Source organism: Parus major, chromosome 1A (genome assembly GCF_001522545.3).
Source record: "Parus major isolate Abel chromosome 1A, Parus_major1.1, whole genome shotgun sequence".
NCBI classification, from domain to species: Eukaryota; Metazoa; Chordata; class Aves; order Passeriformes; family Paridae; genus Parus; species Parus major.
Genome location: NC_031773.1, coordinates 70721787 through 70743706, shown reverse-complemented (window position 1 = coordinate 70743706; position 21920 = coordinate 70721787). Strand labels below are relative to the sequence as shown.

General features: G+C 39.2%; 1 protein-coding gene across 1 annotated transcript in view; it reads right to left on the bottom strand.

Moving 5' to 3' along the window:
• The window catches only part of LOC107204210 (potassium voltage-gated channel subfamily KQT member 1-like), a 481393-nt gene that overhangs the window by 181671 nt on the left and 277802 nt on the right, over positions 1-21920 (bottom strand). The window contains 3 exon segments of the mRNA XM_033514697.1: positions 12721-12782; positions 19755-19793; positions 20767-20860. Coding sequence (XP_033370588.1) covers positions 12721-12782; positions 19755-19793; positions 20767-20860 — 195 coding nt within the window.

Genomic DNA, 21920 nt, shown 5'->3' with positions numbered 1-21920 from the left:
GACGTTTTAACAGTTTTTCATGGTTCTGCACTCTTCTACAAGGACTCACTCTAAGTAAACCTATATGGTATATAAAAAGACCACAATAATCTTTTCCCACTAGTAAAATGGCTACTCTTATGAGTGCTGCATATAGGAGATTTTACATACATAAACATAGCGTGGTCATGTGTGGAATCTATAGATTACATTGGGGGAATATTAAGGGAGTAATGTGTGTGCCAAATTTGTTGGCGTGTTTTATAGTGTCTAGATTTTTTTATCCTGTGCTATTTTGTACATTTCCTGCCCTGACATAAATGACCTCATTAACAAGAAATTCTAATAAGTATACAAAGGGTTTTTTTTTTTTATTTTAAACCCTGAACTTCACTGGCTACAGCTTATTTTTATTTTGTGACCTCCCTTTGTATGTATAGTCTTGGAGGAGGAGAAAGAAGAGGAAAAAAAAATAATAAAATGAAACAAAATTCTGCTCACACAAGACAGTTTTCTGCTGAATGACATAATCTGTACTACAGTCTGAACTATGGTCAGCCTGCTTAACTAGCCAGTAAAATTAAGTAAATTCAGAGAAGATATTTTGGGGGTTGTAATTTGCCTTCCAAATACAAGCAGTGTGTTTTAGCCTTCCAAGCCAAAGAAGGAAATCACACAGCAGCATATGGAGTACTCTATTCCCCACACATTAAAGTTGTGTTAGCTTTACAGCAGTTCCTGTCACCATTCAGTATCTTACCCCCCAAGCAGATATGTTTTACCACAGGATCAGAAGTCTATTTTTGCAATCCCACCTCAGGGTAAAACTCATTGGGACTCCAGGATCTGACCCCCTTGCAATGATCCCTGTAATAAAAGCCCTGCTAGCTGGGGTTAGAAATAAATTTGCTCTCAACATCATATGTACTGTCTTCTTTTGGAGTTTTTTCCATCTGAATAGTGAGTTTAGAATGTGCTGCAATAGGAGAACTGATAGTACCTAACAAAAGCTCCAGTCAGAAATAATAGGAATATTCAGTACTTCTAGAGAAATTCAAAAAAAAAAAAAAAAAAAAGTTCTTTTTAGACTCTAAAAGTTCTTTTTAGACTCTAAAAATGGGGTCCAGAATGCGTAAAATGTAGCCAGGAAAAAAAATATGTAGATGCAAAAACTACAAAATATCAGTCAGATCTCTCTATGTTTACTGCACACCCAGTTAACACATACAAAAAAAATGCTGCCTAAGGCACAGCCATGCAAGGCTGCAAGACCAGACTCCAGTGCCACCTGGTCTGAAGCAGATTCTGAGCTCAGACTCCAAAATCCTCTAAGAAAATCAAATTTGTTTGCCACTTCCACATCCAGCAAGAACAACTTCTTGTTTCACCTCCATCCTTCTCCTCTATCAAGCTACCATTTCCCAAGCTCCTGCTCCTGCCCCCTATCCTGGCCTCACCTCCCAGACATCTTCCCCCATGCTGCACTGATGCTTTTACCCTGGGGCAGAGGCCCAGTAATTTAATGATGAGGGTGAATGGAGAGGTCAGAGCTAAGGGGGCACAGAAATGCATGTCCTGAGGGCACTACTGTGGCCTTGCCTATCCAGCCCTTCATTTCTGAAGATGGATATCTCATTTATATGGTAATCATACTTACAAATTTGGCTTTATGGTGAGCATGCTCTTTGGATGTAGTCCTGCCCTTCGAAAAATGATTTCTACCTGGCTTGCCCAGACTAATTTCAGGTACATGAAGTGCTGCTAGGAGAAGACTTCTGGACTTCAGCTCCTGGGCACTCATCAAGGACCATCCTCTTTCTATGGCACTACAAAACTTTGAAATCAAAGTGGAGAAAGCAACTATTTCTCCTCTTTGGCTGGAAATCCTGAGGCAAACTGATCACTGCACAAAGATATAAATGCTCACTGCATGGCACCCACTCAGTCTTGGTATGAGCTCCAGGCACAGCCTGTCACAGGCAAGACTTGCTGCTGGTGGCTTCAGAAACTGCAGATACCTTATAGCGACAAGTTGTGCAAAGCTGCGTAGCCCTTGGAAGGCGGTAACAAATCTGACATTAACAGGCATCTTCTGGTAAGGCTGAGGAGGAAAGTTAAAGACTTTGATGTGTTTTAAGCTGCTGTGAAAGAATGTGGGCTTCTGCTGCCTCCTAGGGTATGTCCTAATGGCAGAGCTCGGGAGAGACCAGAACTTCTGCAAAACTTCCCTAGGGCAGGAAGGAGACAATAAGTTTATGGGGGCAGAGAGGCCAGGGTGGTCTAGTTCCGAGCATTGACTTGGCCTTTCAGCTGCTTTTTCTGCCTCTCCTGGACAGTGTGTAGGAATATAAACCAGAGTCTGCAACAGCTACTTACAGTCAGTACAGTTAAAATACTGTAAAAAGATTAACATTTTAAATACGTGCTCTGCATTTCTTGTTCATCCTCTTCCTTTTGGGAGATTGAGGCTTCAGCATTTCTGTTTTTCAAGGTATCTCCACAGCAAGGGCTAGAAGTAAACAATTTTAAGAATTCTCACTGTTGAGGAGCATATCTGGTGCAGGTAGCTGGGCTCACAAGCTGCAGATGGAAATACAGCTTGAGATGCAGATTTAAATGCAGATTGAAGTACAGGCTGAGCTCAGGGTGGGAGCCCAGGACAAGAGGATGAGCTGCCAACCTTTGGGATAACCAGGGACACAAAGGCAGGTGACACCCAGACAGCTGAATGGACACTGAGACACTGCAGCAACCGGGAACTGCCGACCTTTTGGACAACAAGGGAGATGAAAACCAGTGGTGCCAGCGAGCTGGATGGACACAGAGATGGGGGCAGGAGCTGAAGACTTGGGAGGAAGTCCAAGACTGGTCACAGGGAGACTGTGATGGGGTAAAATCCCAAAAGGGATTCCTTTGCCGGGGTCCCTCCTTGGAGGCACCAGCTGAGGATATTTCTGTGTTACTGCCCCAGGAGAAAATGGCCTTATGGAATGAGACATCTGGGACTGTGTCACCTCTGTCATGGCAAAGCTGGTGTGATGTGAGGGGCGTGTGTATGGAGCCAGGCAGAGAGCCATCTGTCACTGGAGCCAAGGAAGGGCCTTCAGTCCCAGAAAGTCTCTTCTGATCTTGGGAATGCCACTGCCGGAGTCCCAGGAGTGGTCTGACTGGGGAGTTTCTTTAATGTTCCATAACTGCATGACTCCAAATATGTAAGCCTTAAGAAACACACAGGGTAGTAGGAGACTTGTAATAATATTGCTGATAATCTCTGCAATCTCTGTTCCCGAAGAGGAAAGTCAACTGAGTGAGCCAGATCCTGAATCCAGATGGAGAACTGGTCAGCTGACCAACTGACCTGGCAGCAACAGCCTAGTCCTGTACTATCCCACATTTCACATTACACTGTTTTGGCTGTATTCCACACCTGTTAAAGTTGCTTTATATGCGTTGCTGAATCCTTCACTTCTTGAAAAAGTCCTCTGAAAGTCAGTTATAGCCTCCTATTTTTGTTAGCGTTCTTCAGAAGAAAAAATGTGACTGAATTTTCAGCTTTTCTAGTTAGCAGGTTTTGAAAACACTGAGGCCCAATACACTTCTATGTTCTGCATGTGCCATTTAACCCTAGGCTACAGGTCTCAGAAGCAAATATAGACCTGTCAGTTTGGTCCTTGATGATACCTCCTAAACCAGAGCAAGCAGTGGAGATCTTATCTCTATTTACAGCTACCTGACAGGAGGGTGCAGCCAGGTAGGGGTCAGGCTGTGCTCCCAGGGAACAAGGGACTGGACAAGAGGAAACAGCTCAAGTTGTGCCAGGGGAGGTTCAGGTTGGACATCAGAGAGAATTTCTTCATAGAAAGGGTGGTCAAGCCTTGGAAGAGGCTGCCCAGGGAGGTGGTGGAATCACCATCCCTGGAGGTGTCCCAGAAGTCCTGGACATGGCACTTGGTGCTCTGGTGCCTCTGACAAGATCTGACACAGGTTGGACTCAAGGATCCTGAAGATTTTTTCCAAGCTAAATAACTCAGTGATTCTGTGACAGCATGTCTGGACATCTGTAGTGTTTGTTTGTCCATCTGCAGCTTGCCCAGCATTCCTGGAGCAAGGTGCTAGACCCACAGCAGTTACAGTGGATGCTGCAGTGACTACACCACCTCCTGAGGTCCCCTGCAAGCTGAACAACCCCGTGCTCCCAAGGCATTTTATGGCATCACAGCCATAGAATTCAGAATGCTGGCCCTGGCCTATTGTGACAGCACACAATTTATGGGCATTTTTGCCTGGGAAAAACATTTGCTCATAATGAAGAAAAGCACAATTCTTCAAATACAATGCCATGAACAAACCCCTGGGTAAAGTACTCAGTGATTTAACAATATTTAGTTATATTCTGACACTGGATAAAAATGCAAAACTTGAGGATGAAGCCTGTGATAAACTAAGCACTGTCCCCACATGATCAGAAGAGATCATGGTACTCTGCACCACCTCTCGTTCTCATGCTCAAACCCACTCCTCCTAGTCTCAAAGGACTGCAGTGTGTTACAGAGACATTGGTTAACATGTGCTTTATTCACACATCCCAGAAAACCCAAACTTCTCAACAGGAAAAATATTGTTTTAATTTATCTACATTATTTACTAGTAGGAAGAGTAATTATGCTGTAGAAGTATGTATTCTTGACCTGCTTGGTTTTTTTCCTGCTCCATAAAATTCAAAGCTATGCATTGAAAAGGACAAGCTGGTGGTAAATACAGGGGGAAAAAAGAGTTTTTCAGTTTTTCTCTCCCTCACCTCATGAGCCTTTATATGAAGTCCTTTATATGAATTTTCTGTTGTGTGAAAGTTCTCTTCCCTAGATGCAGCCAATACATCAGGGAATGTCACATTACTGCAGTGTCTTGGTGAGATTTTTTTCTGGTTTTTATTTTACTTTTCTTTCACAGAATGCTGTCATCTTGTAACTTGCCCTGTACAGCACTCTTCTTCATACTGCTTCTTACATATAATCCATTGCAAACATCCAGAGACCAGTTATAGCAAATTAGGCTTGAGTTAGTCCATCCCACAGCTGCTATCAGTGGATGAATAGCTCCATGATTAAACAGATGCTTGCTCTGACTCAGCACCACAGCTCTTGCATGAAACAGAAGACCAAGTGTTAATCTGGAATTATTTGAATAATACAAATCTGGTTTGGTTTTTTTTTCACTGTACTTTCCCTGATCAAGAGAAATTAGAGGTCAATATTACATGGCATTCAAATAGCATTAAAATTGCCCTATAAATTATTGAAAAATGTGGTAGGTGAAACAGCTTTTTTTTAATTTAGAGGTAAGAAATACTTGAGGAAAATAAATTTTTTCCTATAAGAAAATTGATCTTTGTTCTCTGATGCTGTAACATCTTTAATTCAATCATACAAATGAATTAGAAATAAACCTGTTCAGCTGAAATGCTCAGAAAATCAAGCATATTTCATCCCAATTCTCATTTTCAGAAAGCTCTTCTGAAGCAGAAAACTGGAATCACTTTCCTTCAGTGCATGATATAAAACACATGAATGTGACACTTTCTCAAAAAATGTTCCATTGGAAACAAATTTTCATTTTCAGATGGAGAAACATTAAAAAAAAATATTCTCAATCTGGATGTAAGAAGGGCAGCACTTGAAGTGCACAGGCATAACCAACAAAGAGAAGCTACAGAATATATTTTTGAAAAAAGCTTTCTAAATTAAATTGCTTAACATCTGCAACAATTGGAGGTTGCAGAAAGTGTTCAAATGTCTTATTTTTCCATCAGAAAATCACATTTTTTAAAACACTGCTTATAAGAAAAGGCAGGCTTAATGAATTTACACTTTTAAAATTTTTTTTAAGAGGATTGTTAAAATACTCCATTTTCACATTGCTAATTAAAGGTATGTTGATTTGGGGCCCAGGCTCATGTAGAACATTATATTTATTTAGAATAACCTATTAGAAATTACAAAAAAAAAGAATAAAAATATTTAGAGTTGATCTGATGTCTGTTATTCTTTGGACATTCAGGTCAAAGCTCTTTATGGGAGGATGTGACTTTTTATAAGAAAAAAAAGGTCAAAATCTCAAAAGTGCTCTAAAAATATTTCTTTTTCACCCAGAAATGGTAAATAAATTACTTTATTGCATCATAAGCAACAGAATCAGCAGAGCTGTGACTCCTTTCCATTTGTGGCTGGACTTTATGGCACCTGAGATGAGCCACACTCACACTGCAGACTCTTCTGGGAGCAGGGGGATTTCCAGAGTGTCTGTCCTCTACCCAGGCACTGATTTCTCTAAAACTTAAGGGAAATCACCATCTCCAAGCTCAGAATCCTTTCCTCTGTGTTGATTAAACCCAACCGTGATGCTGGGAAGGTTTAGATGGAGAACAGGAAGGCATGGACAGGGTTCCTCTTCCACATCCTTTTCCATCACTTCTGCTACTTCCAGGACCTTTTTCCTGCAGGTTAAACAGCTGGGTGCATCAATATGGATTAGATTCCCAGTGTTCTAACAGCTCCCTTCCAAAGGATGTGGTATTTCCCAGCAGCCCTAAGTCACTCTGGTGTTTCTCTTTCCCTCGGGGCTCACAGTTACTCCACGTGCTCTTCTCCAGGAGCATTTGGTCTTCTTCTGCAAGTGACTCTGTTTTTCTTACTAAAGGGAAGCTTTGAATCCATCTGATTCCAGCTGCTCTGCCACATCTGGCTGTAAAACCCCTGCCCTGCACACCCCAAGGTGTCCTGGACAGTGTTGGATGGAGGAGTTTTCTCCCATCAGTGAAGTTTCAGCCAAGAGAGCAGAGAAGAAAGTGCCTAATCAGAGCAATCCTTGAGACTGGTCTAAATAAGATCAAACTGTTGGGGCTGGATCCCAGTAAGTGCAATCCCTGGGGAGCAGACACTGCCATCTGCCTGCTCATTTACTGGGCTTTGGAATTCTTTAACGTTTGATTTATGGTGAATTGTGTCCTGGCAAACATTCACTGTGCAAAATTCTCTGTTCCCTCACCCATTAAAAATCAGGGCCTGATCCATGTGAAAACTTCCTGATGAGTTCACTATGTTTTGGATCAGGCATCTGGGACTCAAGACTGGCAATTCTGTCTGATTTTCTTGCTCAAATTTAGAAGAAGCTCAAGTGTTTTCCATCAATGTTTTTATGTTTACTTTTGGGAAAATCCGTACAGTGGGTCAGGTTACTGTGATACAGAGAAGATGACCCAATCTGACATACAAATTTTCCAAAGGATCTCAGCTCAAGGCAGACATCTGCCTCCAAGAATTTCAGCCCAGATGGCTGGAATTTGACAAAGATGGAAGGAACTGAAAATAGAGCTCTGTAACGGAAAGTGGTGTAGAACCTTAATAATAGGAGGGTGCTACCAAGTACCACATATGATAAAGTTCCACAACAGAAAACATAAGGGAAGCATTGAGGGAGGATTCTTTCCATTATGCCTCAGAATATATGAACTTCTTCTCTTACTTGAAAGGGTATCAGAATTAGCTCTTATTTTTCCTGATCCTCCAGAAATTACCATGAAAACCAAGCAGCTCAAACCCAGCCTTTCTCACTCAACTTTATTGAAAAAGATTTATCTGAGCATCATAAACGCATCCCAAACAGTGAGAATAATTCAGGACTGAAATAGTTCCTCTCTGCACCGAGGAGTCAGTAGCAGACTAGAAAAGTTCTGTGGTTGAAATCCAAGCAGTTAATTTTTCATTACTTCATTTGCAAATTAAAAGCCTATCCTGATATTCCAGTACAAGAGCACAATTTCAGTTCAACAATACCCAGCATACCACAAAGATTCCCGTAGTCATGATAGGTGAAAAACATTATTTCACTCAGAGTCATTCTGAAATGTTTGAGTCCCTATTTCTGCTTTCATCTCATCTCTTGTCAATTTGCTCTTGATGAGCAGGGTGTGAACACAGGAGATGGAATTTTGTTAAAGCCATTTAAAAAATTTGCTGCCATTTACACCTGCATAAATCCTGAGTAAGTTCACTAGCATACATGGAAGCACAATTTGGCTTGAGGCATCAGAACTTTAATTTTTTGTTTGTTTTGATTTAATTCAGCAACAGATTAAAAATAAAAGTTTAATGACATCATGCTTTTGGCACAGAGTCAATGGATTTATGCTGGACTGCTTCAGAGTAAATGAGATAAGACTCTGACCTAAGAAAATCCACACAACATCCTTTTGGCAAGCAGCCTGCTGAAAAGCTTTCTGTTATGGAATGACTCCATTTTTAAGGAACTAGGGGAAAACAACCCACAAACACCTTGGTACCAAAACATGGTTTGGTTGACATAGAGTTTTATTTCAGACATATTCTTGAAACCTCAAAAGTATAGCATGCTCATATTGCAACCAACTCACTGTGCACCAATTTTCAGCTTTTGTTTTTCTTTTTTGTTCCTTTTTTTTTTTTTTAAATGCATTTCAGTTATGCCCATCATCCTGCTCACAAATTAGGGGTTTAGAATGGAAATTCTTACCAGCCCTTCACACTGGTACTGCACTGCCATGATAAATAATTTACTATTTAATGACTCCTGATGTAATCACAACGGGAATTAGATTCACCAACATCCATCTCTCCATTGTTACCACTCTTCTCTGAGCCCATCTTTTAACCTCCCAACTAAAAAATGAGTGTTTAAATTGGTAAAGAGAGAGTTTACTGCCACAATCCAAGCTCTACATTTGTTTATGTTGGATGACATTTTTGTCCTGGCTCGCATTATTAAGATGGATAAAACTCAGAAGGGTTCTGCTTTACTGCCCTGTTTTCTCTTAGTGTTCCTACATTTTTTAAATGCTACCAAATGGTTGCTTTTGGCTCTCAGCATTATCACATGTTGTCTATAAGTATGGAAATAGTTATGGTAATATGGATGTAAATCATAACTGTAAATACCACATAAAAAAGACTGCCATATAATTATAAAAATACCTAATAGATTTCTTTTTCAAAGACAACCCAGCTGTCCTTTCTAACCTTTCATTTGCAGATTCTTTTCTCTCCTGTTTTTATTTATAGGTTGCCGTGCAGTTTGACATAACATACCATGATTTTTGTTTCTAATTTTGAAAATAAAAGGAGAAGAAAGAATATTCATTTCATCATAAAGAAGCATTAGTTTACAATTTTGAAAAGAAACTAATGCCAGCTCTAGAACATCATCTTGGAACCAGTCTCCCTCTTAATACATTTCAAAAGGATCTGTCAATGGCTACATACCACAATATAAAATTAAACCCTGCCATGGAACTGAAGGAGGGGTCAGCCAAATGGCACACATCACGTGTTGGGAAGGAAGCCCCATTCTTTCTCCAAACATCTCTGTGGGTTTTTTTGTGAAAAGAACCACATTAGCTTATTACATTGGCCACAACAAAATAAGAATTTTATGCCCTACTCAAGTAAAAACAGGTTGAAAAGTATTCCAGGCAAACTCACACTGTGCAATATGCCATGTCAGTGAGAGGAGTGAAGCCTTGGACAGTGTTGGTGTTGCCAAAAGGGATATTGGATTTTTTTGCCTGAGAGCTGCCACCATGCATTTTACCGGTTTCTAGTCAGCTGTGCAATGCTTAAAGGCAAAAAGGAGTAGATTTTTTTTTTATGCTTTCTGCTGGAGTTGCATGGCACTTTATCCTCCACTAACTGGTTCTTACCTCTTCCCTGCTACTTCAAACTTCCAGAAGGAACCTGTTTGGTCACACAAGAGAGCCTACAGGCAGTGCTCTCATGCCACATGAATGAAAGGCTATTATTATCTTTGTGTCTTTGAAATATTTTTGCCTCAAAGCTTCTACCTATCACGAAGAAACCCCTTCAGAGATCTTCACCTCTGCCTTTCTGTACAGCAAATGTAATGTTTTAAATGAAATAACAGCAAACCTCCCCAGGGAATGGAGTTAATCTTAATCATCGGAAATGTGTGCTTCTCTCTCCCTCACTTTGCAAAAAGAGTTATTATGGCTTTATGCAGAACAACACACAGCTCTCAACGGGTTTGTTACACTCTGATTCACTTCTGGAGAGACAGATAAAACAAATTAGCTCCAAAATGCAGGTGAGGAAGATCATTCTGGACCAGAGGTGTCCTCATTGCTTATTGATACAACTCATTTAGGCAGATAAAATTCTGAAATCCACACTGCATTTTTATCAGTCTGCACCAACTGGCCTTTATCCAAAAATGTGTCCTTTTATCAGATGTGTCACTCTTTTGGGAGCCTGCCATCACTAGACTGGGTGACTGAATGTTAAAATAATTTCTCCAGGGCAAAGGAGTTGATCCCAAAGGTTTTTTAGTTCCAAGAGGGGGATCATTTTTCACGACCATCTGGAGCCTGATGTCAGACGTGCCCTTGCTTCATTTATTTTCCTCAGAGGTTGAAACTCAGCTTGTCCTTCTTGATTTTGATATTGTTTCACATTCGGGCACATAGCAGCTACTGCTATGCGCTACAGTGAACTATTAGAGAAGGAGAGCCCATGAGATATGGGAAAATAATTTAGGAGAAGCAGTTTGACAGCAGGTTATAGTAGTTTCTACTGTCCCATTAAAACAGAGATAGCTGGGAAGCTTAACTGTGTATTCATTATGTAAATGTGTATTTTAGCCTGATGTGCCAAAAATGTGCAAATACAAAAAGAACTTCAAACATACTGAGGACCCCAAACTTATGCCACCAAAACCTGAAGCAAACCAACACAACAAATATTTGCCCTTTTTTGTACCATGTCTACTTTTTTAGCAGAGATGTGAGACTGAAGCCTTGTACACCTGAAAGAATGATAATTTGAACTGCAAGATCAAATTCCCTGGGTTCCCTCTGAATCTGACTTTTATTTTACATTTGCAGTTTGGTCTGAGAACAAAAAGAAAGCTGCAATGATTGGCTCATGAGAACAACTTGACACATTTTTATTCTTTTCCAAGTGTTTTCTGCACAAGAATAAGTAGAGAGAGTGGGAAATCACCAGTTCCCATGCAAAATTTAAAGTTTAATTCTTCAAACAAACGAGCAGCTTGGTCTTGCCCACTAATGGCTTGAGTTTGCACTGACTTTATTTAGATCACACCTAATTTAAAGGCAGAACACAAGCAGGTATCTGCAACAGTGATCAGTCACTGCAGCACTTCCTACATCTCCTGTAATATTCCCCTTCTTATACCAAGATGCCTCTGCAGCACTCTAAATAAGGCTTTGAAATAAAATTGATGAAATCCACAGCACATTGTGCTAAAGCTGGACCAAGGTCAAACACACTAAAAACCTTCTCACCTCTCTTCATAAATATGGAACAGTCAGGTGACTATGAACTTCTGCTTCCAGAAGTATTTACAATACCAGCAGTATTTCTTACTCAAAGCACTTCAACTGTTATCACAGATACTTATGTTGCTAAATTTTCAATCTGTATTGGGGGATTCTCTTTATATGCACATTCAAGAAATCTGAATAAAGAAATGGTATGAATTTACTACAGAGTCCAGAGAGCAATTAATCTCTTTCAAAGTGAGTAAGGCAATCTGAATGAAAGCCATTTTCACTTTGAATGGCTATGACTGCACAAGGGACCAATCCACTTTAAAAGTTAGCTCAAATAATGTCTTTTTCTGTGAGGCTGATTCTTTGACACTCAACAAGAAAACTAATAATCAAAGAAAATCTGTCCTTTGACAGTGCAGTGTCACATATTTCCAATGTTGTCCTAGCAATGATCATTAAAAATTAGGCAAGAGATTGTATTAGTTTAATTTCAATTTCTGCTTTTTGGCAAGATGCACTGTTCTTAAGAATTATGAGAAGTTTGCTTCCTCTTTCCTTCTTCTCTCACTTCCCCAGAAAAAAATGAAAAGACAATTTGCCTGACAAATTTGAGTGAGACAAGGATACAAATAGGCAGTGGATATGCCAAATTCAAATGGACTTTTGTCTCACCAACATCACAACCCCCTAGCAAAGCCTTTGTGCTGCTCCTGCCCACACAAAGTACCCTGCTGGAGGGACATAAACTTTTAGAGGCTGGTAGGAGAGCTGACCAAAACACTGTTAGAGAAATAGAGTCTGAGTTTTGAGCAAACTTGTATTTTTGTTATCACTTGAGTGGAAAAAGCTCTGGAGGATGTTTGGAAGAGATCTAAGACAATAGAGCCTCACTGAGCTTTGGCCTGTGGGCACACAGCTAAGTAACTCTAATTAATATCAAAGATGAACATATTCCTGGAGACAAGACAGTGAGGGAGGGGCAGAAAATGTGCAAATTACACAGGGGGAAAAAAATGCAGTAAACATTAAAGAATGTCAGGATTTATAACTGAGATGTCAACTGTTGCTATTCACAAAAATTCCTGTCACTAACATTTCTGTTTAATTCTTGTGTGACAAACACCAGCCAGTTACAGCACTTGTATACAAGGTGTGTGGTTTGACTTCAACATGAAAGCAGCTCCTTTTACAATCAAGAACAAAGACTGCATAGCAGGCAAATGGTTAATGCTGAACAACATGCACATGATACTTCATCAACTCCCTCACAAAAATTAGGATATTATTCATTATTATGTAGCCCTGTAATTCTAAAGTAAATCATGCCAAGATACTATCTTGCAGGTCTCTAGATCAGATATCATTGCTCAGAAAAAAAAAAAAGCAAGCTTTCATGCACTTACCTTATCCTCCAGCCGGATCTGTCTGGCTCCTATACTATAGTATCCTTTGTCTATCCCTTTTTCTAAAGAAAGAAGAATAAAAATGGGATAATAAATTCAAACTATGAATTATACCTATGGTATTTAAAGAAAAACAAAGCAAAACAAAACAAAAAACAACTGGTAATAGTATGGTAACATAAAAGTCATGAACATATCGAGTAAGAATGAAACAGAAATGAAAGAGAGTAGCTGGAGAGAAGGGAATTAGTTTGTTAGACTGACAAGATTAAGTTAATCTAAAGGGCAACTTGGATCTTGGTAGACGTAGTCTGTGGACATGAAGGGCTATAGATGGAATCTGGAGTAACACTGTTTTGTTGTTTAATTATCTCAGTGAACTATAAGTAGTCAGATGAAATGGGCAGGGTACCTGGGAATGCCTCCAATTTTGAATATCTCTGGCCTGAGCAACGTAAACTTGCTATACATAAAGAAATCAGAATCATTTTCAACTGAGGTTGCAGGTTGAGAAGGCAACACTGTCCAGGGGTTCATGGGCTGGAGTGACAGATTTATCCATCTCTCTATAAATCCATCCATCCATCCATCCATCCATCCATCCATCCATCCATCCATCCATCCATCCATCCATCCATCTCCTTTCTGAAAAGGAGTGACACTGGGAAAAGCTGTTGCGGCCAGCAACCTCAGGATCTTGTCCAGGGAAGCAGCAGGATTCTGGGGACCAGCATCAAACACCAACGAGACGGGCTCCCGTTCATGAAACCATTTATTCAGCATGGGAACAAAGTCAGGTCCAGAACAGAGAGCCCCGAACAGAGGCACAGCAGGGGTTTTTGAGGGACAGAACTCTTGAGGGTCCCCACCTTTGAGGGTGGAGCTCAGGGTCAGGAACCATTAGAAACACATCAAGGGAGAACCCCCAGGGACTGAAACCAAATCAGAGCACCTGGGCCGCCCTTCACAAGGGGTTTGGGGTGGGACAATGTAACTCTTTGTCTCCCCTGAGGCCGCTGCCACAAAAAGCTTTTGCATCCTCATTTTCCCTCCTATTCTTTATGAGGCCTGATTAGTAAAAGCCCAGTTACACATCCCACTGCAAATGATGCAAAGCCAAGAGTGAAAACTGTGGAAAATAGGGTCTATCCTTTCTGTTCACAGGATCTATTGCTAAGGAATGCCATATTTTGAGGGTGTTGTTGCACAGGGATTGAAACACAAACCCACACATATTCTGAGTTGGAAGACAACATTCACAAGTAAAAAAACACAGCCCAATACTGAAATAACTTACAACCTGATGCCAATTGAAGTTGGATGGTTTTCTCTACTAAAGTATATTTCCAATACCTGGAGTAATTACTCCTGGATTTTTTCGTACATTGCTCCATTTACATGCGTGATTAAGGTCTGGCCAATCTATCTAAGCCAATTTTTCTTAGGGTGGTGTGTGGCCACTTGAACAAGGCTGAGATATGAAGGAAGGTAGGCTGAGATATGAATTTACACCAGAGTTCACAATGAGTGCCTGTGTATGCTCATCACATTCCTGGATTTCTCAGGGAGTTGTTCTTGCTTCACCATTTTTATTTGCTAATGGGATATGTTTAGTGATCTGTTTGCAGCAAAGTTCACCTCAAGGTAACTTGTGCTGCATGCACCACAACCCCAGGGGGAAGACTAGCAAAAGCAATGTTGGCAAGAGCACTTTGTGCTTTCCATCTCCTCCACACACCACCCAGAAACTTTAAAATGTCCTGCACCCTTGGCAGCTCTTTGCAGGCTTATTAAAAAAAAGTCCTTCCCCAGAAAACCTGCAGGAGCAAATAGACAGGAAAGAAAATGTGGAACATACAGTAAATGACACAGCTTGGCTCATACATGTGTACTGTTCATCATTCACAACCTCAGAAACTTCTTAAAATGTAAGTGGCTGAAGCTCAAGTTTATCTCTGTGTTCATCTCTGCCTAGAATGAAATAATTGGCTCTGCTGTTTATTTTCCAGTTAGTAAATCTGTAGACACATCTTTCAAAGTTTATATATAAAAAAAGCATTACTTTAAGGATTTCTACATTGGGATATGGTTTGAACAGCAGTGGGCAGGTGGTGGTTTTGTTTAGGTCTAACCCCAAAAAAGTCCCCTAAATCTGAAGAAATACTTCAAAAAGCTTTTTTTCTAAAATAATTACATAATCATTTCCTCACCAGCTCTAATTCCATCCTTTAGATAATCACCAAGACATCCCAAAGCAAGCTAGTAGTGTTTCCTATTTTAGCTATTCCTGAAAGCTGTGTGGAACAGAAAAGAAAATAGGGAGCAGATAAGCAATAAGAAGCTGTATCGTGGCATGTGGCATTGCTCTAAGATGTGGAAAATCAGAAGTGGAAGGAAAGGTGCACATGGAGGGAGCTGCATCTCATGTACCCCTCTGCTGGCATGCAGGCCATGTAAGTCACAAAATGCCGTGGTCTTCCCCAGTTTTTTGTCAGCCTCCATGAGGAGCAGCATCCAGCCTTAATTTACAAGCATTCCCTTCTTATAGAGACCATCTTTAAAAGCAAACATTGCATGTACACAATCCACCAAACACTTGGGTAAGGAGTGGGACCACAAGTTCAAATAAAGTTGCTCCAGTAGGTGTGATTTCTATCTCATGTTTATGTTTCTCTTTCAAGGCATTTCTAGATAGATGATTTTATTCTTCCTATATCTTAGATTGATTGTTTTTATAGAGTTTAAAAGATTGCATGGCCAACTATAAATCTGAAATGTCAAAATTTCTCCAGTCTTTGCTTTTTAATCCAAAATAACTTTCTTTTACTACTGAGTTTCTACTCTTTGTGTTGTTGGGGTGTACTAAAATGGAGAGCAGCTCAGGGATCCTGTTACCCTTATGGGAAGGGCACAGAGACAAAGAATCATACATGATCATACATGGAATGATGAAAGGAAACACAATTATTTATAACCGGATGAAAATACATGTGGGAAAATTTTCACTCAGAAATAAAAAAAATTATCGAAAACATATTGTATCACATGGTTGGTATGATACAGACCTATTAATTATATACTTAGATTTGAATCAGAGAAAACACTAGCAAATAAGGCATTCTAATTCAGGAGACTGAATAGTTGTTAATATAGATTAATAATAATTATATATTTTTATTAATATGGACATTTCTTCCCTGGAAGACTTTGCCTTCCCAAGTATACATACTATTCTACTTTGAAAGCAACACAATCCTGTATTAATTTCCTAATATTTTCACAAATCTGGCCCATCTATTTACATAGTAAAGAACAAGATACGACTCTTGTAAAAAAAACCAAAACAAAAAACCAACCAAGAGCCCTACACACTTTTAGGTTTGCTTCACACCAGTTCAAGTGATGATAACTCTTTCCCCAGATGGAAGCACATCATATAAATAACAATACTGATATAAGCAGGAGGAAGAAAGCAAATCAAAGGAAGAATGGCACCATAATCTTATTTTTTCATACCGTTAGTCTGTTCCATCCCATAAAAATATACTAAACTTTAAAGAAAATCAATTTCTTTCCTTTGGTTAGGGAAAAGTATTTATGAGGACCTTTAGAACAGTGAATGAATTGCAGAGAGATGTCTGAAAATGGTAAAAGCTGGAACGACACTGCTTTAGAGAGCAAGAGTCCTTCCTTTATTTTTACACAGCTAGAGGGGAGCTAATTCAAATACATTCAAATTTATCTGAAAGCCATCAATTCCTTTCAAGCAGAAAATGAGGAATTTGACCGGATATTCCAGGTTGCTGGAGACATCTCAAAACCTTTGTAAATGATGTCTCAGAAAGCAGAGCAGCCCGGGAGACACCACTGCCTTCTTTTGGCTAACTCGGTGCAAATACAGCCTTCTGGACCTGTGCTTGCTTCAGTTCTGCCAAAGCTCCATGTAGGGATAATTTTGATGAGCTTATGGCAATATCTGGATTCTTGAGTTTGTAAACTATGTGTGCTGCTGAAAAAGGTCAGGATTGCCCCTTTACACCCATAAAATAGCAAGTAACAAAGTTGCCTCAGTCATGACAACTTTTAATTGGAGTCTCTTTTCTTTTAGAGCTGATTGGTAGAAGAAATTAAAAAAAATGTAAGGCATAGTCATTTGTGATTTCCTTCGGACAGCCTAAAAAGTAAATTGCCAAATTATTTTCATCTCTAGGAGGACCAGGATAAATCAGTTCCTGCAGAAATATGGGTATCTCTCATTTCAAATATTAATGGACTTAAAAAGATAAAAATTAATCTGAGCATATTTATTAGTCTTTAAAAGATACAGTGACCTAATTTCTTTACAGATGGGAAGACAAAAGTATCAGAAAGCTTAAGTGGCACTTAATGGAAAAAAAAAAGAAATAATGGAACTGTCAAAATTTTGTAAGAAAGCCCTTTTCTTCAGGCATTCCCACCAGTGTCATGCAGAACCAAGAGGTTTAGATAAACTGCAGATAAACATCAGATTTTTTTACTTTTCTGAACCCAAACACTGGACCTTTTGTTTTACCTTGGCATTATTCTTTACTTTTGCCCCTGAAAAGGTATAATAAGTCTCAAAAACTGCATTCAAAAGCAGTGTGTGTACTGAAGGTCAAGTATGACACTCCTCATTTGTATCATTGTATGTATCTACTTCATTGATTCCATAAATTCAATTAATATGCTCTTTGCCTCTACATCAACACTTTCCATTATGAAGTCACATGTTTACTATGGCAGGAATCTGTTTCATCTGACAAAATTGTGCCCCCTGGAACACTGGGGCAGGGTTCCATTGAAACCCACTCAGAGTCTTCTGAATATATTCATAAAAGTAGGATCCAGGTCCTTGGAAAATTGATTCATTATCGTAGTGTTTTTTACATTCACGCCTGCTTGTAGGAGTTTCAAAGAAAGGGAGGAGATGCTAAGACCAAAACAAGCAAAGAGGGAGAATTCTTCACAGTATGCATATGTGAAGGTGGAATTATGAGAATTCTTTGTACAAAATATGGCAGATGTTATAAGTTTAAAGGGATAATTAGGCAAGTTCATTGAGGACAAACCATTTTGGACAGTACACTGCAACCTTGTCAGGAAGTGCTTGATGTGCAATGGGCTGAAAGTTGACAGGAAGGTTGGAGGATGTTTTTACACATTTCTCAAAGTACCTTGCTCTTGCCTCCATCGGAATCAGGACTGCTCTGACCCAGCATGGCTTTTATTCTCTTCTCATATCCTTATCTTGTTTTAACACAGTTTTAGTGCTTTCTTATCTTGGAGGAACTTACTTGAAAAATAACAATAAGTGCTTCCAGTGAATTCAGATTCTGGGTAATTTATGATATCATTAACTTTTGAAAGGTAATAATACTATAGACAATCTGCAGTTACTTTTATATAATATCATCAAAGTCCACAACAGAGTTTCAGTAAAAATACTAATCCAAACCCCACTGAGGTGACTGGAAAGATTCATGTTCATTTCAACAGGCTTGGAATCAGCCCTTAATATTCTTTGAATGGGAGTATAATATAACGGAAAAAATGAAAGGAGCTGGAAAGCAAAATTTTTTTCATGTTTTTCTTCTTGGCAGTTTAATTTTTTTTGCATTGTCATTTCTTTTTTGCTTCTCATCAGTACAAAAATAACACAGTCTGGGTGAAACACCCATATTTTTAAAAATGAGGATTTTAGCAATGCCTGGAAAAGTATTATATCAAAAATCTATGTTCAGTGTAGAATAAGCCACACATTCTGAGGGAAACTCAGGGATAACCCTTTTTCTAGAGAAGGACAGTACAAAAGTCTATTTTCACCCCACAGACAAATACTGCACCCACTCTTCAGTGTTCAACACTTGGAAAATTCTGGGAATAAAGGTGGGTTGGGTAACACCAGGAGGAATTGCAAACTAAGTTTAGTTCTGCAGACGGTTTCTCTGGAACCACTTATCTTACTTTTGGATTTGTGGAGGGTTTAGGTAAAATAACTACTAGATCAAATAACTTCTGGTTTTGGTCTTGCAACCCCCTAACTGAACTCACCAGCTTCTGCATCCATTCTACCTTTTCCAGTCTGCTCTTTGGTACTTTAGATTATTTCCAACACTTGTTCAAAGCCACAGGCCCACTAAAGACCCTCCCAATGGTTTCTACAACCCCTTTGACTCAAGATTTGGTGAGACCAAACTTCCTGAACATCTTCAGCTTCTTGAACCTCTCAGTACATTATTTCACAACAAGCTTCTAGTTATTCACCTCCTTTGAAACTAGAAACTTCTTGATAAGAAGTTCTTCTAACACCGGTCTTTTTAATCACAAGTTGTAGTTCCAGCTTGGTAATGCTACACTTGAAATAAAATAATACATTCTTGGAGGTAAGGGACAGTTTTCCATAAATTTAGCTTGCACATTTTGGAATGAATTCCCATGCATAAATATTTATAGAAGAATTCAAGCTGACAGATTCTTTTCCTATGGTTCAAAACCAGTTACAGGGAAAAAGGATTGTACTACTGAGCCTTCTGCAGCAATCAGATGTTGAAAATGTGTTTTAAATGATATTCCTTGCTCTGATAATATTAACCACTGACAAAATGCCATTTTTAGAGACTCTGAAATTACTTTGCCACCCTCAGTTGTGCTCCAAGTCACTTGGGGATATGGGACATGAGTTAAGGAAGGAAGAAACCTTTTGAAATGGAATCAATATATATTGTAATCCCAGCCCAAAAGATTTAGAAAGACTATTTTTGTAGAAGAATTTCCCTCAGGATATTTTCATCTCATCATGTTCTAATACACATTTTAACATTTATTCTTAATTTCCATTTACTCCACTACCACCTGAATGAAATGTATTTATCTTCATACAGGCATTCCAGGGTTTATTAACAGAATTACATTAATGTATAATTAGCTGGATTATAAATCCACATTACAGTAGCCAAGGGTATTTTCACAAAGTTATGAAGATAATAATTTTGCATAAAATGCAGTCACTGTACCTGGGAGGAAAAGAGTTGGCTTTCCCAAGTTGGTCCAACCTGAAAAGCAAACAGAAAATTACCGGCAGAGCAATTACCAAGCAACTTAAACTCTGTTGCTAAGAATGGGAGCATAATTTACATGAGAATTTACAGTAGCTCTAAACCCAAACCAAAACAAGCAAAAACATGAGATTAGAATGACTTTCTGCACACACAGTCAGCAGTTTAGCTCTTTAAGCTTTTCCTCCAAAATCAAACCTTACTATTGTTATTTTCATGAGTACTAACATTTCTCAGACTTTCAAGCTGTAACTAAAACATAGTTCTCCCATGCCCTATGTCATCTAATAACAAAGACTACAAACAGAAAAAATTCTTAATAACATTTGCAACTATTCCTAGAGCTTCATGAAGGTGGATTTAATATCTATATATGTTGACACAGTAGAGTTCATTCAATAGTTGTTTTTTTTTTTCGTTTTATTTAAGGGCCAGGGGAGTTCATTCTGGTGTCCCAGTCCACAGCATTAATTTTAAAAGAAAAAAAGCACTTTGTGCTGAAACAGAAGAGAATAGTTTTGTGGCAAAATATTTCAGCTGCAAATCCCAAACTTGGATAAAGCATGTGCATGGAGGAATGTGGGCAGGGAAAAGTTCCAGATAGTGAAGCACAAGTGAAACAGATTTCTCTCAGTTGTGAAGAACCACACAGTGGAAAGAGAAAGGTAAATCATTATTTGAAAAGTTTTTCTTTCCTAAGAAGAGGACAGAAAAGCTTGGATCACACCATAAACTTCACAGCATGCACCTTCATTTTTTTAACTCCACTTGGAAGAAAAGGAGAGGAGAATAAAGAGTAATTGTAAACTTGGTCATAAAAAGGGTTAAAAATGGCTCCAAGTTAAATCCTCCAGATATTGTGCTCTCTGCTGTGCTTGCAATTTTGGACAATTACTGTTCATTAAATATACATCTCTCCTAAAGCCAGCTGGCACTAGAGAAATCAGGTATGAGGTAGACAGGGCCCAGCTTCTTTGAAGTTCTTTTATGCAAACCATCATGTTGAGGTGTCCTTGGGTGTACTGCTCAATCACGTCACGGACCTCGTATGGCTTCCGAGCTTGCTGGGAAAGAAGGCAGGCAGAACGTTGAAAGGTGAGTATTGGCCAAACAGGATTTCTATTTCTGACAGACCTTCATTCTATTTTTTTATCTGCCTATTTGCCTTCCATTTTGAAATAGTTGTTGTAAAAAATAACAAAATATGCAGCCTTTGTGGGAGTGAATATTTTTTGTGGAGATGGAGCCAAATAATTCCCGTTACTGTCAGTTAGAGTCACATCTTCATGTTGCTCCATACTGAGCAAAATATTAGCCCTTCACAGTGTATTTGGGAAGCACGAACCCAAGATGGATAATTATCTGTGACCCCCATGTGCAGTATCTCCTGGCTCATTCCAAAGCCATGCGTTAATCATAGTGTCAGGGGACTGAACCCTAGGGACTGACCCAACTCAGAGCACCTGGACCCAGAATCAAATGTCACTGAAGACCAATGATGTCTGGTGACAGAAATATTGCTGCTTGAAGAACAGGGAGTCCAGATAGTCTGCATAAGTTAGGAGTTTGCTGCACATAGGTTTTGTTTGTGCTCCTTTGTCTTTCATGATACCTTCAAGATCAGAAGAAAAGGTGCAATTCAATTAAAAAAGTACAGATAAAAAAATGCAGGAGAGTTGAAAAACTGCCACCTATCCAGCTATATTCCCATCCTAATGAAAATCCAGATGCTTGTGCCAAGCTCTGGTTTCTTGTTGCAACTACTGTGGCCAAATTTTGAAACAAGTCTACAGAATTTGCATAAAGTGATGCAGTTATAAAAAGTACAGCACAGTGAAATTTTAGCAAGTAAAATCAATGTGTGTGTGGAAGTATAAATGCAAATCATGGTCTTTTTGAAAGACCAGCATTTTGAGAACCCTTATGGGAAATGTGGGACAAGATGTCTCCCTATTTGGCTCTGACTCAAGAAAAGAAGGGAGGGGAGAAAAAAAAGCAAAGGTAAACTTCAAATCTAGTAATTGGAAATTACTGAAAACAGCTCATTAGTCATCTTGTTGTCTGTTTGCACTCTGACAGAGTGGCTCAGCCAGAGCCATTAGCATGCACTACTGCACACATGCA